The 15,590-nt window shown below is 37.9% G+C and overlaps 1 protein-coding gene and 1 pseudogene across 2 annotated transcripts in view; one reads left to right on the forward strand and one right to left on the reverse strand.

The window, feature by feature from the left end:
* Positions 1–15,590, forward strand: part of TRIM33 (tripartite motif containing 33) — a 126,178-nt gene that overhangs the window by 43,641 nt on the left and 66,947 nt on the right. For both annotated transcript variants that reach the window (XM_032249673.1, XM_032249674.1), the window contains exons 2-4: positions 5,699–5,817; positions 6,536–6,680; positions 6,839–6,971. In XM_032249673.1, coding sequence (XP_032105564.1) covers positions 5,699–5,817; positions 6,536–6,680; positions 6,839–6,971 — 397 coding nt within the window. The remainder of the gene's footprint in view (positions 1–5,698; positions 5,818–6,535; positions 6,681–6,838; positions 6,972–15,590) is intronic.
* LOC116531054 lies at positions 884–1,865 on the reverse strand (annotated as a pseudogene).

A 15,590-nucleotide genomic window follows, 5' to 3' on the forward strand; every position in this document is an offset into this window, starting at 1 on the left:
CTGTTGAATTTTGTCAAAGGCCTTCTCTGCATCAATTGAGATAATCATGTGGTTTTTGTCTTTGGTTCTGTTTATGTGGTGAATTACATTTATAGACTTGCATATGTTGAACCAGCCTTGCATCCCCGGGATGAAGTCTATTTGATCATGGTGGATAAGCTTTTTGATGTGCTGTTGCAATCGGCTTGCCAGTATTTTATTGAAGATTTTTGCATGTATGTTCATCATGGATATTGGCCTGAAGTTTTCTTTTCTTGCTGAGTCTCTGCTGGGTTTTGGTATCAGGATGATATTGGTCTCTTAAAGTGATTTTTGGATTGTTTGGAATAGTTTCAGAAGGAATGATACCAGCTCCTCTTTGTATGTCTGGTAGAATGCCAAGCTTTTTGTAAGAGTGGGCAACATATTCAGCATTTCACATCTTCAGCTCCCCATATTCATGCTGATGTCTGTCTGCCACTGCTTCCATTGCTATAAAATTTCTTTAGTAAAGATCAGTGTCCTGTTGCTCTGGAACGTAGTTATTAATTTTTGCCTTCATTCCTTTCAGCAAATACATACTGTTTTCTAGGACTCTATTTTAAAATTTAATTTTCTTGCACTATATTATAAGAACTGATTTATCTTACAGATGCCAATGAACAATTTTGAAAACAACTCCTTACCCCATATCACATCTCTCTGACAGAGAGAGAGGAGGCAGTGATTATGTCAACAGTTTGAACAGTGGCATCTTGCAAGGATTTCAGACCAACTGGCCAGTCATCAAAGAACTTGGCAGCTTTTTAATCTTGTTTTTTATTAAAATAGTATATCCATTCTGATGACAAACCTGTCCTGCCAAATCTCCACAACACACTTTGTAAAGTCAGCGATGAGCAAATTAGTTAGCTTTGGCACAGAACTGTGCTCGCTTGCCTGTGACAGCCTGGAAACTTGTTTTGTACTTGCAACAGAATATCGAGAATAAGTTTGTCACTGTAAGAAGTAGAGTGTCCTTCTTCAGGCTTGTGTCTGGTGATCAACATGTGTGACAAGTAAAGTGTTCCTTCATATATGTACTGAAGACTTTTTCTGTTTCTGTTGGAATCTTCTTTGATTACAAGTTGGTTATTACCATCTATAGAACCACTTGTACCCAATTCAGCCAACAAAAATGCAAGGAGATGTTTGGGCTGATGATGTAATAGTTTACAGATATCTGTAAAGTTGACAAAGTAAGTTTTCTTAGTTCCTACTCGAATGACCTGTGGAGGTTTGATGACAAATTTCCTTTTCTCTTCTGCAAACATGTCTGGATTCTTTTCCCTCATGGTGTTGAACACTCGCTTCAGTAGCTCCTCGTGTGTAGTCTCTTTCTGAGCCCACCCTAGCAGGGACTGTATGGTTACTGAATGAGATACCGTCATCTTTTTTGCTGCCTTCATCTTCTAGAGCTTTGTGTTTCTGTAGTATTTCATACTCATCTGGGAAGTCGACCTTCTTATTTTTCTTCTTTTTATTGCCAAGCCTAATATTAAGATCATACTCCAGTTCAGCTGGTTCTTGAATATCACTTTCAATCTTAAGACCCTTTATACCTTCATCAGTATCAAATATCTTTGTTTTTCTATTTTTTCTTTTGATTAAAGAAGTTCAAGTCATCTAGATCATCAGAAGCATCTTTTTCCCTACTGTTGTCTTCATCACCTTCCAATTCTTTGTCCCCAGTTTCGTTTCTGAGGGCTGGGTCTCCTCTGTTTGCATATCCCCTTCCTCATCTAACTAAAGGACGGCTGCTGCTTATTTTTCTTCTTGCTCATAGTAGGATCAAAAATCATCTTTTCCCCAGACATGGCTGCAGCTGGAATGGGCTAGGCAGAGACAGGAAGTCAGACAAATCAGTCCTACGCCCCAGCAGTGCGACTCCTGCCGTCTGTTACCTCTCCCACCACTGCACTCTCGAGGTCCTTATTAATGTGTGCACATAGGGTGGGAATAGAGATGAGTAGGAGATAGGTACATGGTGGAGAGAGGAATTAGGCATGGTTATACTTCTTTAGTTTGAGGCTTTTGGCACCACTGGACAATCTTATTCCCTCCAGCTTCTTTCTCCCATTCCTTGGGTAATTCATTCCAGTCTTTCAACACTTAGCTTACAGGACTCATCATTTTGACTGGGCTCTGACTTAAGTAATTAGAGGATATAGGTATAAATTCTCTCAACTGCCATCTGTACCTGAAAACATATCTGTAATTTTTCATTCATAATTATTTTCTAAGGGAAAGGAGAGTAGTGTTGATGACTGAAGCTTTGGAGCGACTGCTTGAGAGTATTGGAAAGGGAAGCTAGGGCTGAATGAAAAGACTGTTAGGTCATGCTAAGAGTCAGCTGACTTTAAGCATATTATGTAATTTTAAAAGTAAATTGTTACAGTGGTAGCAAGTTAATCATAAACGGTTAATGGAAAAGTAGTTGACCCCTGTTTTACTCGTGTTTGTTCAGTTAGACAGGTATATATTTGTGTCCTGACCTTTGATGTAAAATGTACTTCTTGTGGTTTGCAGTTCAAAATGTTTGAAAACTGTCTCCTAAATTTGAGAGCTCTTTTTCTTGTTTGACTTGTAAATTTGGTATAACAAGCATTACTGTCCTTGACAACATTCTTCCTTAGCAGTCATAACTGCACTTGACATTTGAGATATTTACGTGCTGGTGACTCCATCCACACCCTTCAGCTCCAGAACTATGCTAGTTAAACACTATCTATTCTGGCTAGAATACTTTTCCCCATTTTGAGTAGTTATGTAGGAACTTGGGAATCATCTAGAATTTCTAATTTGTTCCCTGATTGTAACTTCAGACTTCTCTGAAATTTTTTTCAGCAAGTAAGTCTTACTCAGGTGTATCCTGTCCTTCCTGTGTTACTATGGACTGGGTTTCTACTGCACTGTTGAGTTATTCTTTTTCATCTAAATTTGCTAAAGTTGCTTGTGATTTATGTGCCTTGCTCTGTCCTCCACCCTCATTTTTTGGATGTTGTGTTAATCCTCTAAATTCTTTAATATAATTTCAGTGGGGATTTAGATTAAGAAAGACATGAATTTTTGTTGCCATAAGCTGTGATGTCAGCCTGCTAGATTGAGGTAGAAATTTATAAGAACCTGAGAATTAACTTGTTGCGCTCAGAAAGTGTAACATCTAATGGAACTGTAAGGAATCATTCGTTTACACAGAACAGACACTTTTAGAATACTGAGTCTTTCTTGCTTAGAACACAGAATGTCTCCATCTTTGGTGTCCTTCAACAAAAATACACCTTCATTTAGATGTTGCAAATTTCTCATTAATTTTCTCAGTATTTTACGTAGATGTAATTATATACATATAGATGGAAGGAAAGCTAAATATATTTTCTGCTATCTTTTGTAGCCTCCTATTCTTTTTTCTTTTAATTGGTAAACTTTGTACTTGCTGTTATCAGTTTCCTTATTTCCTAGTTGAGTTGGGGGTCCCCAAGATTAGCCTCAGGAACAGTGATTAACCAGAAGGACCCATAGGACTGAGAAAATTTGTTATAATGTGGTTGCATTTTATTATAGTTGAAGACATTATAGTTGAAAGGTACAGATTAAAATCAGCAAAGAGAAAAGGTACATGGTGCAGAGTCCAAGAGAAAGTGGACCCATGCTTCCAGATGTCCCCAGCAACAATATGGGACAGTACACCGGGAGTATTGCCAAGCAGGGAATCTCACCTGAGCCTTGGTGTCTAGGTTTTGGAGATCAGTCTTACTGCCTTGTAGCCCCCACAGGACTGATAATCAGCTACCTGGACTCCAGTGCACCCAGAAGTCAAACTGAACATAGTATGGCCTAAAGCCCCAGGTCTACAAAATATTCTTATCAGGCAGAATTTTTCACGTGCTCAGAGGTCATCTCCCAGGAGCTTGAAAAGGGCCAGTTCTGAAGACAGGCCTTTCTTAGGAATGTGTAGCATTTGAGCAACTCAGGCCTGCCAGGTAAACCCTTTCTTGCACACTAGTATATTCATGTTCATTCTTCAAGGCCCTATTAAATGTGTTATCTTTTTGGTGAAAACTTAACTGATTCACTCTAAGAAGAGTTAGTTGCTCCCATATCTTTGTCCCTACAGTTATTTAAACTTACTTCTTTGTAGTTTTATATTATACACTTTCTCAAGAGGTTTTTAATTGATGCTTTCCGAAATGTGAAAATATTTTCTTTTCACTATTTCTTCCTTTGGTTTGCAAAATTGTTTTTGTGTGTTTTCTTTGACCAAGATATTTTTATTTATTTTTATACAATGTTTTTGGTAAAATAAAGAGAAAACCTGTGATAAGAACAATATTTTAAGTATATAACACTAGTTATTTTAAAACTTTATTTTATTTTAAAATTAGAGATGGAGTCTCACTATGTTGTCCAGGCTGGCCGCAAACTCCTGGGCTCAATTGGTTGTCCCACTCCCAAAGTTTTGAGATTACACGCATGAGCCACCTCACCCTTCTTTTAGAATGACATGCTTTATTTGTTTTCATTTTCCATCAGAATGACTATATATGGTGCTAGAGTTTGTGTGCTACGTGGGGACTCAGTTTATATCCCAGCCTTTGGTGCTTTCTGTAGTTGTGTACATTATAAAAATTCTATACTAATCTAGAACCCTTCATGAAGGCATGGATTGTGTCATTTATGCTGTATCCTCAATTTCATGGCTGACACATATTAGTCAATTTATTTTGTTGACTCTGGTGCCATTTTTAGTTCTTAAGCCTCTGTGTGTTACGTCAACAGTTTATCCATTCTGATTGATTCTAGAACACTAGCACGTGAAGGCACAGATGATCTTTCTTCTCATATTAGCATAAATTCAAGTGTCTATAACTAAGTCAGAATTTGTAAGATGATAGATTGTATATTAGTTTTCTGTTGCTGCTGTAACAAAATTATCACAAACTTGGTGTCTTAAAACAGCATGTGTCAAAAAAAAAAAAAAAGGAAAAATGACATCCAATTTTGAGGGAGGGAAGAAAAAGGAAAAACAGCATGTGTCTTACTGTTTTACCAGTATGGAGGCTAGCAGTTTGAAATCCCTTTCACTGGGCTAAAGTCAAAAGTGTTGGCAGAACTGGTTCCTTCTGGTGGCTCTGGGAGAGAATCCATTTCCTTGTCTCTTTAAGCTTTTTGTGGTTTTGGCCACTGGCTTCTTCCTTCATCTTCAAAGCACATCACTCCAGTCCCTGTGTCCATTATTATTATAATTGCCTTCCAGTCTTCTATAGTCTTATCTTCCTCTTCCTCCCTCTGTAAGGTCACTTGATCACCTTTAGGACCCGCTGGGCAAACCTTCTCAAAAGCCTTAATCTCATCTGTAAAGTCCCTTTTGCCTTGTAAAGTAATATTCATAGTTTCCAAAGATTAGGATCTGGATTTCTTTTGGGGCAATTATACAACTAACCACATATTGTAATAAGGAAGCACTTTTTGGGAGGCATCATAATACTTGTTTTCTTTTCCTAAATTGCGTATCACTTTTACCCCAAAGAACTAACCCACTGGGTTATTTTACTGAGCTCTTGATGCTCATTTCTTTGGTCTTCTCTGTGATGAATGAATGTTTTCATATGGACATCATGCACAATTTCTTTGTTTGTTCCTGAAGAATATTTTAAAATGATGTTGTTTTATGTTGTAGTTGGTGTAATACGGTGCCCAGTATGCCGCCAAGAATGCAGACAGATAGACCTTGTGGATAATTATTTTGTGAAAGACACATCTGAAGCTCCTAGCAGTTCTGATGAAAAATCAGAACAGGTATGCTTCCCAGTTTTTCTTTATATTTCTATCTTGATATCAAAGTATAAATTATAAGAAAAGCATGTTTGGGTAGTTAGGTAATTTAGGGTGGTTCTGGTATGGATTCCTGTTTCAAATAGAAAGTTAAAGATAACTTTCTTACACATTATCAATCTTAGTTAAACGAGACTAAAGTCATTACTTAATATGTCAAATCTGGGCCAGGCATGGTAGCTCACGCCTGTTATCACAGCACTTTGGGAGGCTAAGGTGTGAGGATTACTTGAGCCCTGGAGTTGGAGACCAGCCTGGGCAACGTAGCAAGACCCCATCTCTACAAAAAATAAAAAAATTAGCCGGGCGTGGTGGTGTGCGCCTTTAATCCCAGCTACTCGGGAGGCTGAGGTGGGAGGATTGCTTGAGCCCAGGAAGTTGAGGCTGCAGTGAGCCATGGTTGAACTACTGCCGTTCCAGCCTGGGTGACAGAGCCAGAGCCTGCCTCAAAAAATAAATAAATTAATTTAAAAAAGTCAAATCTGCATAGACTTTGTGTTCTGAGCCTTAGAGTTTTACCTACATGAATGATCTGTAAGGAAAATGATTTTGTTTTAGATAAATGGATAATACAGTTATTTTATTCTTTATACAGTGAAATAGTATATTTAAGAACAAGTTTTTTCTTTTTATTTTACATTTTATATATTTAATTTAGATTAGTACTTATTTCTTCTTTTAGGTATGTACTAGTTGTGAAGACAATGCAAGTGCAGTTGGCTTTTGTGTAGAATGTGGAGAGTGGCTGTGTAAGACATGTATTGAAGCACATCAAAGAGTAAAATTTACTAAAGATCACTTGATCAGGAAGAAAGAAGATGTCTCAGGTAAGATAGACGCAGTTGTAATAATTACAGTTTTTTTGCCCCTGTAACATTTTCTGCTTACTCTTTATAAGCTTTGGATGTCAACATCAATAGGAATTTAGAAAACTAAACAAAAATTTCATGTTTAGTTAAAAAATATTTGTTTTATTTTGCTACAGAGTCTGTTGGAGCATCTGGTCAACGCCCTGTTTTCTGCCCTGTACACAAACAAGAACAGTTGAAACTTTTCTGTGAAACATGTGATAGGCTGACATGTAGAGACTGTCAGCTATTGGAACACAAAGAACATAGGTACAGAAATCATAATTGCTTACCAAGAAATACTATAAAAAGTGCTTGTAAAATCATTCTTCTTAAAGCAAATATTGATTTTATAAGTTTGTCTCTTAATCTTTTAAATCTAAATTTTATATATTTTAATTTCTCAAAGCAGTATATGTTTTGGTATTTAATGATTTCCATATTTATATCTAATTGTCTTATGAATGTTTGTTAAAATATATCATGTCAGTTTGGGTTTACAAGAATGGAGTTGTATTATTCATTTGGTTGCTATTCCTGTGACTCAAATAAGCTTTTTCTTAGTGTCCTATAGTATTTTGGCTGCAGTCTACAAAAGCAGTATTCCGATGGGTATGGCTGATACTCTTTTAACATCAAAGCATAAATACACTGATTTCATGTTACATGTAAAATTTGTAGAAAAACTAGAGACTTATGAACAACTAAGCAGAGTTACTGACCCTTTAATTACTGACCTTTGTATTTTAACCTTGTACCCTCAGAATTCAGTAGTATTCATTTACTATGAGTGTGTTTCATATGAACTGTTTGGGAACTGTACTAAAATTTCTAGTCAGTTGTGTAACAGTGTTCTTCAGCTTCGATGGCATCTGTTTATTACACGTAAAAGATGGTCTCGCTTACCCCCAGTTCAGAATTTTCCAAGTGTTTCTCAAACAACCGTTTGTATGGATGAATGGGAGTAGATTTTATTAATCTATTGCCAAAAAAGTTTAAGAGAACTTGAGTTAAGCACACTTAAATGTATTTCTTAACTGTATGATTTCTTAGAGTTTTTAATTCAATAGAATTCATTGAAGTTTATTAGAGTCTTCTTAAAGTGGGGATACAGTAACCCAAATTGCCAACAATTATTGCATCCTTACTTTGTGCCAGGTACTTTTCTGATTGCTGAATATGTATTTAATTCATAACAACTACCCATGGAGTTTAGGTATTGGTATTATGACTGATTTAAATGTGAGAGAGCCTACTCACAGAAACCTATAGTAATCTGTACAAAGTTTCATAGTACGTGGTAGAACTAGGATTTGAACACAGGTAGTCAGACTCCAGATCTCTTCTTAATGCATATGCTCATTTTCTTCCGTAGGGTATAGAGAATATAGAATGCAGAATGTCTCAAATTTGACTGTATGAAGGTAGTGCATTTTGTTCTTTTTCAAGGCATCTCTCACAGCTTTACAATATATTTATTAAATTTTTGTACTCTTTATTTGTTCAGAAATGTCTTAACCTATAACTTGGCCGAAATTTTAGATTGTCTTCTAACAGTCTCAGTAAGACATTAGATTACCTTTTTCACAGCTGCAGTCAGATCTTTTTTGAGTGTTAGATTTCTTATAGCATTTTAAGTTGACGGTGAGAGGCAAAAAGAAACGGAAGATGTCATACTTTTCCTCATTAAAAAATAGCTTCAGCTGCATTGCCACTTCAAAGTTTAACCATTATCCTTCCCTTCTTTTCACCATCTTCCTTTACCACTTATATCTGAGTCCCTATTTTCTCTTGTATAATAAAAAACAACAGTTTTTTTCTCTTCCTGTATTCACACAACACAGAGCACTTCTGTGACCATGTCCCCTCATACTGACTGATTCTCTGATGTCAGCTTGGTGTCCAGTAATTAGTTCAATTCTGTCACTATCTATCTGGAGTTAGAGTCAGGTCCCACAAATTAAGGGCTCAGTCCTGCAGACCACTATTCCACTTCAAATACCAGTCGTAAGTCCCAGTTTCTGGTAATTAAAAACAAACAAACAAAAAAGAAATGTGTGTGTGTGTGTGTGTGTGTGTGTGTGTGTGTGTGTGTAATTTTTAAAAGAGAATTCTTGCTCTGTCTCCCAGGCTGGAATGCAATGACATGATCATAGTTCACTGCAGCCTCAAATTCCTGGCATAGAGTTGTCCTCCCTCCTCAGCTTCCCAAAGTGCTGGGATTACAGTTGTGAGCCTTTGAGCTTGACCCCTGGCCTCTGCTATTCTGACTAACTTACTGTAAATTGGGGGAGGGATGGAGGGCGGTTCTCATCACCCCTTCCTTGAGTTTGATCATTTTCTGGAATGGGTCACAGAACTCAGGGAATCATTTAACTTACTACTGCCAATTTATTACAAATTACAGCAATTACAACAATTTAGTTTAAAGAACTTAATTGGTTTTGTGATTTTAGATTTGAGCAATACTTCATTTCATAAAATAAAACAAGTATTTCAGTGAACTGAGCAGAGGAGGTTAATTTTATAGACAGAGAGAGACTGAATAAAGCAAAAACAAAGAATAAAATGGATTGGTCATTTCAAAGTTACCTTCCTATTAAGGCTGGAGCAGGGCAGAATAGAGAAATAAATGATTATTTAACATCAGGTTACCTTTTGTTGTAAGGATTAAAGACATCAGCACCGTAGGAGAGGTTTACAAAAAAAAAAAAAAAAAATTAAAGACAGGAAACCTCATTATCATGCCAATTGAAACTGGCTTATTTGGGGAATTAGTGTGTTATCTCTCTCCTGATATCTTGAATGGTCTGATAACTCATTTTTAGTTTGATGAACTCAGCATGAGAGACTCCATTTTGATTTTTTTTTTTTTCCCCATTTCAGCAGTTTCAGCGAAAGTTTGTATATAAGATTACTTTATTCCTGCATCTTCTCAATTGTTTCTTCCATGTATTTGGCCTTTTCCTTTCTTTCTGGGTGAGATTTGACTTATTGTTCAAAGATCTTTTTGTGGTCTTTGTCCAGTTTTAGCTTGGTGATAACCACCATGCTGGGGTGAATGCCTACATGGACAGTTGTGCCTTTAGCTTTTCCCACTACACCTGTTCAGTGTTGATGATATATTTCTTCCTGTAAACCTTGATTAAACTGCCAGTTTGCTGACCTTTATAGTGTCCTCACACAACCTGAACTTTATCATTCTTTTGGATGGGCATGGATTGAACCTCATACTTCTGTCTCAGCTCTTTGGAAAGAGGGAAGACATAATCTTCCTATGAAAGTGGGAAGGTGTTTTGAAACACCTTTTGTGGTTCTTGCTTCAGTCAGAAGTCACAAAGGGATTAAACTTCATTTTGGCCACCCTTGCTTCAGCAATGTCCGCAAAAGGGAAGAGAACCATATCCTGCTTCTGATTCTGTCTTTATTTTGATTTTTAGTCTGATCTGTTTGGAGCTTAGTCCAAAACAATGTTCTCCTGTAATTTTTCTTTGTATATAAGTATGGAGAGAGAGAGAGAGTGTGCGCGTGCGAGAGTGTTAGCGAGTTTTTCTTATTTTTTGAAGAGGTGGGGTCTCTGTTGCTTAGGCTTGACTCAAGCTCTTGGGCTCAAGTGATTCTCCCACCTCAGTGTCTCTCACATAGTTGGGACTAGGGATGTGTACCACTGTGTCCCACTTGACAATATTTTATTTAATTTTTAAAAAGAGATTAGGTCTTGCCGTGTGGCCCAGGCTGGATTTAAGTCTGGGGGTCAAATGATCCTCTTGCCTAAGCCTCCCCAGTAACTGAGTTTACAGATGAGCCTCACCATGCCCAGCTCAACAATAATGAAGCAGCAATCCTTGCTGTTCTATAGCCCCCATGGGTGATTCCCAGGCAAACAGGGTCTGGAGTGGCCCTCCAGCAGTCCTGCAGCAAAGGGGCCTGTTAGAAGGAAAACTAAAAAACAGAAATAGCTTCAACATCAGCAGAAAGGATGTCCACTCAGATGCCCCATCCGAAAGTCACCAGACCAAAGGTAGATAAATCCAGGAAGATGGGAAGAAAGCAGCGCAAAAAGGCTGAAGTCACCAAAAGTCACCAAAAACCAGAATGCAATTTCTCCTCCGAGGGATCACAACTCCTCACCAGCAAGGGAACAAAACTAGATGGAGAATGAGTTTGACAAATTGACAGAAGCAGGCTTCAGAAGGTGGGTAATAACAAACTTCTCTGAGCTAGAGGAGTGTGTTCTAACCCTATGCAAAGAAACTAAGAACTTTGAAAAAAGGTTAGACAAAATGCTAACTTGATGGAGCTGAAAACCACGGCACAAAAACTTCTTGAAGCATACACAAGTTTCAATAGCCGGGTCGACCAAGTAGAAGAAAGGATATTAGAGACTGAAGATCAACTCAGTGAAATAAAATGAGAAGGCAAGATTAGAGAAAAAAGAGTGAAAAGAAGTGAACAAAGCCTCCAAGAAATATGGGGTTATGTGAAAAGACCTAATTTATGTTTTATTGGTGTACCTAAATGTTACGGGGAGAATGAAACCAAGTTGGAAAGCACTCTTCAGGATATTATCCAGGAGAACTTCCCCAACCTAGCAGGGCAGGCCAACATTCAAATCCAGGAAATACAGAGAGATACTCCTCAAGAAGAGCAACCCCAAGGCACATAATCATCAGATTTACCAGGGTTGAAATGAAGGAAAAAATGCTAAGGGCAGCCAGAGAGAAAGGTCGAGTTACCCACAAAGGGAAGCCCATCAGACTCACAGCAGATGTCGTGGCAGAAACCCTACAAGCCAGAATAGAGTGTGGGCCAATATTCAACATCCTTAAATAAAAGAACTTTCAACCTAGAATTTCATATCCAGCCAAACTAAGCTTCCTTTGTGTAGGAGAAATAAAATCCTTACAGACAAGCAGTTGCTGAGAGACTTTGTCACCACCATGCCTGCCTTACAAGGGCTCCTGAAGGAAGCACTAAATGTGTAAAGGAACAACCAGTACCAGCCACTGCAAAAACATACCAAATGGTAAAGACCATTGACACAGTGAAGAAACTACATCAACTAACAGGCAGAACAACCAGCTAGTATCAAAATGGCAGGATCAAATTCACACATAAGAATATTAACTTTAAATGTAAATGGGCTAAATGCCCCAATCAAAAGACACAGACTGGCAAATTGGATAGAGTCAAGACCCACTGTTGTGCTGTATTCAGGAGAGGCATCTCAAGTGCAAAGATGCACATAAAGGGGTGGAGGAAGATTTACCAAGGAAATGGAGAGCAAAACAAAACAGAGGTTGTAATCCTAGTCTCTGATAAAACAGACTTTAAACCAACAAAGATCAAAAGAGGCAAAGAAGGGCATTATGTAATGGTAAAGGGATCAATGCAACAAGAAGAGCTAACTATCGTAAATAGATATGCACTCAATACAGGAGCACCCAGATACATAAAGCAAGTTCTTAATGATCTACAGAGAGACTTAGACTCCCACACAATAATAGTGGGAGACTTTAACACTCCACTGTCAATATTAGACAGATCATTGAGACAGAAAATTAACAAGGATATCCAGGACTTGAACTCAGATCTGGACCACCTGGACCTAATAGATATCTATAGAACTCTCCACCCTAAATCCACAGAACATACATTCTTCTCAGCACCACATCTCACTTATTCTAAAATTGACCACATAATTGGAAGTAAAACACTCCTCAGCAAATGCAAAAGAACGGAAATCATAACAAACAGTCTCTGAGACCACAGCGCAATCAAATTAGAATTCAGGATTAAGAAACTCACTAAAAACTGCACAACTATATGAAAACTGAACAATCTGCTCCTGAATGACTACTGGATAAATAATGAAATGCAGGCAGAAATAAAGATGTTCTTCAAAACCAACGGGAACGAAGACACAACATACCAGAATCTCTGGGCACATTTAAAGCAGTGTCTAGAGGGAACTTTATAGCACTAAATGCCCGTATGAGAAACAAGAAAAGATCTAAAATTGACACTCTGTTGTCAACAATTAAAAGAACCAGAGGAGCAAGATCAGACAGACTCAAGCTAGCATAAGACGAGAAGTAACTAAGATCAGAGCAGAACTGAAGGAGATAGAGACACAAAAACCCTTAAAAAAAACCAATGAATCCAGGAGCTAGTTTTTTTAAAAGATCAACAAAATAGATAGACTGCTAGCCAGACTAATAGAAAAGGGAGAAGAATCGAATAGATGCAATAAAAAATGATAAAGGGGATATCGCCACTCTTCCGACAGAAATACAAACTACCATCAGAGATTACTACAGACACCTCTTTGCACACAAACCAGTAAACCTAGAAGAAATGGATAAATTTCTGGACACTTACACCCTCCCAAGACTAAGCCAGGAAGAAGTTGAATCCCTGAATAGACCAATAACAAGGGCTGAAGTTGAGGCAGCAATTAATAGCCTACCAACCAAAAAAAGTCCAGGACCAGATGGGTTCACAGCTAAATTCTACCAGACTTACAAAGAGGAGCTGGTACCATTCCTTCTGAAACTCTTCCAAACAGTACAAAAAGGGAGAATCCTCCCTAACTCATTTTATGAGACCAACATCATCCTGATACCAAAACCTGGCAGAGACACAATCAATAAAGAAAATTACAGGCCAATATCCATGATGAACATTGATGCGAAAATCTTCAATACAGTACTGGCAAACCAAAGCCAACAGCACATCAAAAAGCTTATCTGTCACGATCAAGTTGGCTTCATGCCAGGGATGCAAGGCTGGTTCGATATGTGCAAATCTGTAAACATGATCCATCACATAAACAGAACCAAAGACAAAAACCACATGATTAGCTCAATAGATGCAGAGAAGGCCTTTGACAAAATTCAACAGCCCTTTATACTAAAAACTCTCAATAAACTAGGTATCGATGCAACGTATCTCAAAATAATAGAAGCTATTTATGACAAAACCCACAACCAATATCATACTGAATGGGCAAAAACTGGAAGTTTTCCCTTTGAAAACTGGCACTAGACAAGGGTGACCTCGCTCACCACTCCTATTCCACATAGTATTGGAAGTTCTGGCCAGAGCAATCAGGCAAGAAAAAGAAATCAAGGGTATTCATTTAGGAAAAGAGGAAGTCAAATTGTCTCTGTTTGCAGACAACATGATTGTATATTTAGAAGACCCCATCATCTCAACCCAAAATCTCCTTATGCTGATAAGCAGCTTCAGCAAAGTCTCAGGATACAAAATCAATGTGCAAAAATCACAAACATTCCTATACACCAGCAGCAGACAGACAGCCAAATCATGAGCAAACTCCCATTCACAATTGCTACAAAGAGAATAAAATACCTAGGAATACAACTAATGAGGAAGGCGAAGGACCTCTTCAAGGAGAACTACAAACCACTGCTCAAGGAAATAAGAGAGGACACAAACAGATGGAAAAACATTCCATGTTCATGCTTAGGAAGAATCAATCACGAAAATGGCCATACTGCCCAAAGTAATTTATAGATTCAATGCTATCCCCATCAAGCTACCATTAACCTTCACAGAACTGGAAAAAACCACCTGAAACTTCATAGGGAACCAAAAAAGAGCCTGCATAGTCAAGACAATCCTAAGGAAAAAAAAAATGGAGGCACCACACTCTCTGACTTCAAAGTATACTGCAAGGCTACAGTAATCAAATCAGCATGGTAGTGGTACCAAAACAGAGATACAGACCAGTGGAACAGAGCAGAGGCCTTGGAAGTAATGCCACACATCTGCAACTATCTGATTTTTGACAAACCTGACAAAAACAAGCAATGGGGAAAGGATTCCCTGTTTAATAAATGGTGTTGGGAAAACTGGCTAGCCATATGCAGAAAGCTGAATCTGGACCCCTTCCTTACACTTTATACAAAAATTAACTGTAGATGGATTAAAGATTTAAACATAAGACCTAACACCATAAAAACCCTACAATTAAACCTAGGCAGTACCATTCAGGACATAGGCAGGGACTTCATGGCTAAAACGCCAAAAGCAATGGCAACAAAAGCCAAAATAGAGAACTGGGATCTAATTAAGCTTTAGAGCTTCTGCACAGCAAAAGAAACAATCATTAGAGTGAACCAGCAACCAACAGAATGGGAACAAATATTTGCAATCTATCTATCTGACAAAGGGCTAATATCCAGAATCTATGAAGAACTTAAAAAAAAAAAACAAACCCATCAAAAAGTGAGGAAAGTATATGAACAGACACTTTTCAAAAGAAGACATTTATGCAGTCAACAAACATGAAAAAATGCTCATCATCACTGGTCAATAGAGAAATGCAAATCAAAACTACATTGTGATACCATCTCACGCCAGTTAGAATGGCGACCATTATAAAATCTTCAGACAACAGATGCTGGAGAGGATGTGGAGAAATAGGAATGCTTTTACACTGTTGGTGGGAGTGTAAATTAGTTCAACCATTGTGGAAGACAGTGTGGCCATTCCTCAAGGAAGTAGAAATCAAAATATCATTTGACCCAACAATCTCATTACTGGTATATACCCAAGGGATTATAAATTGTTTTATTATAAAGACACATATGCACGTATGTTCCTTGTGACACTGTTTATAATAGCAAAGACCTGGAACCAACCCAAATGCCCATCAGTGATAGACTGGATAAAGAAAATGTGACACATATAGACCATGGAATACTATGCAGCCATAAAAAGGATGAGTTCATGTCCTTTGCAGGGACATGGATGAATCTGGAAACCATCATTCTCAGCAAACTGACACAAGAACAGAAAACCAAACGCCACATGTTCTCACTCATAGGTGGATGTTGAACAATGAGAACACATGGACACAGG

This window comes from Sapajus apella, unplaced genomic scaffold, assembly GCF_009761245.1.
Source record: "Sapajus apella isolate SASKATOON/1434 unplaced genomic scaffold, GSC_monkey_1.0 scaffold69, whole genome shotgun sequence".
Lineage (NCBI taxonomy): Eukaryota > Metazoa > Chordata > Mammalia > Primates > Cebidae > Sapajus > Sapajus apella.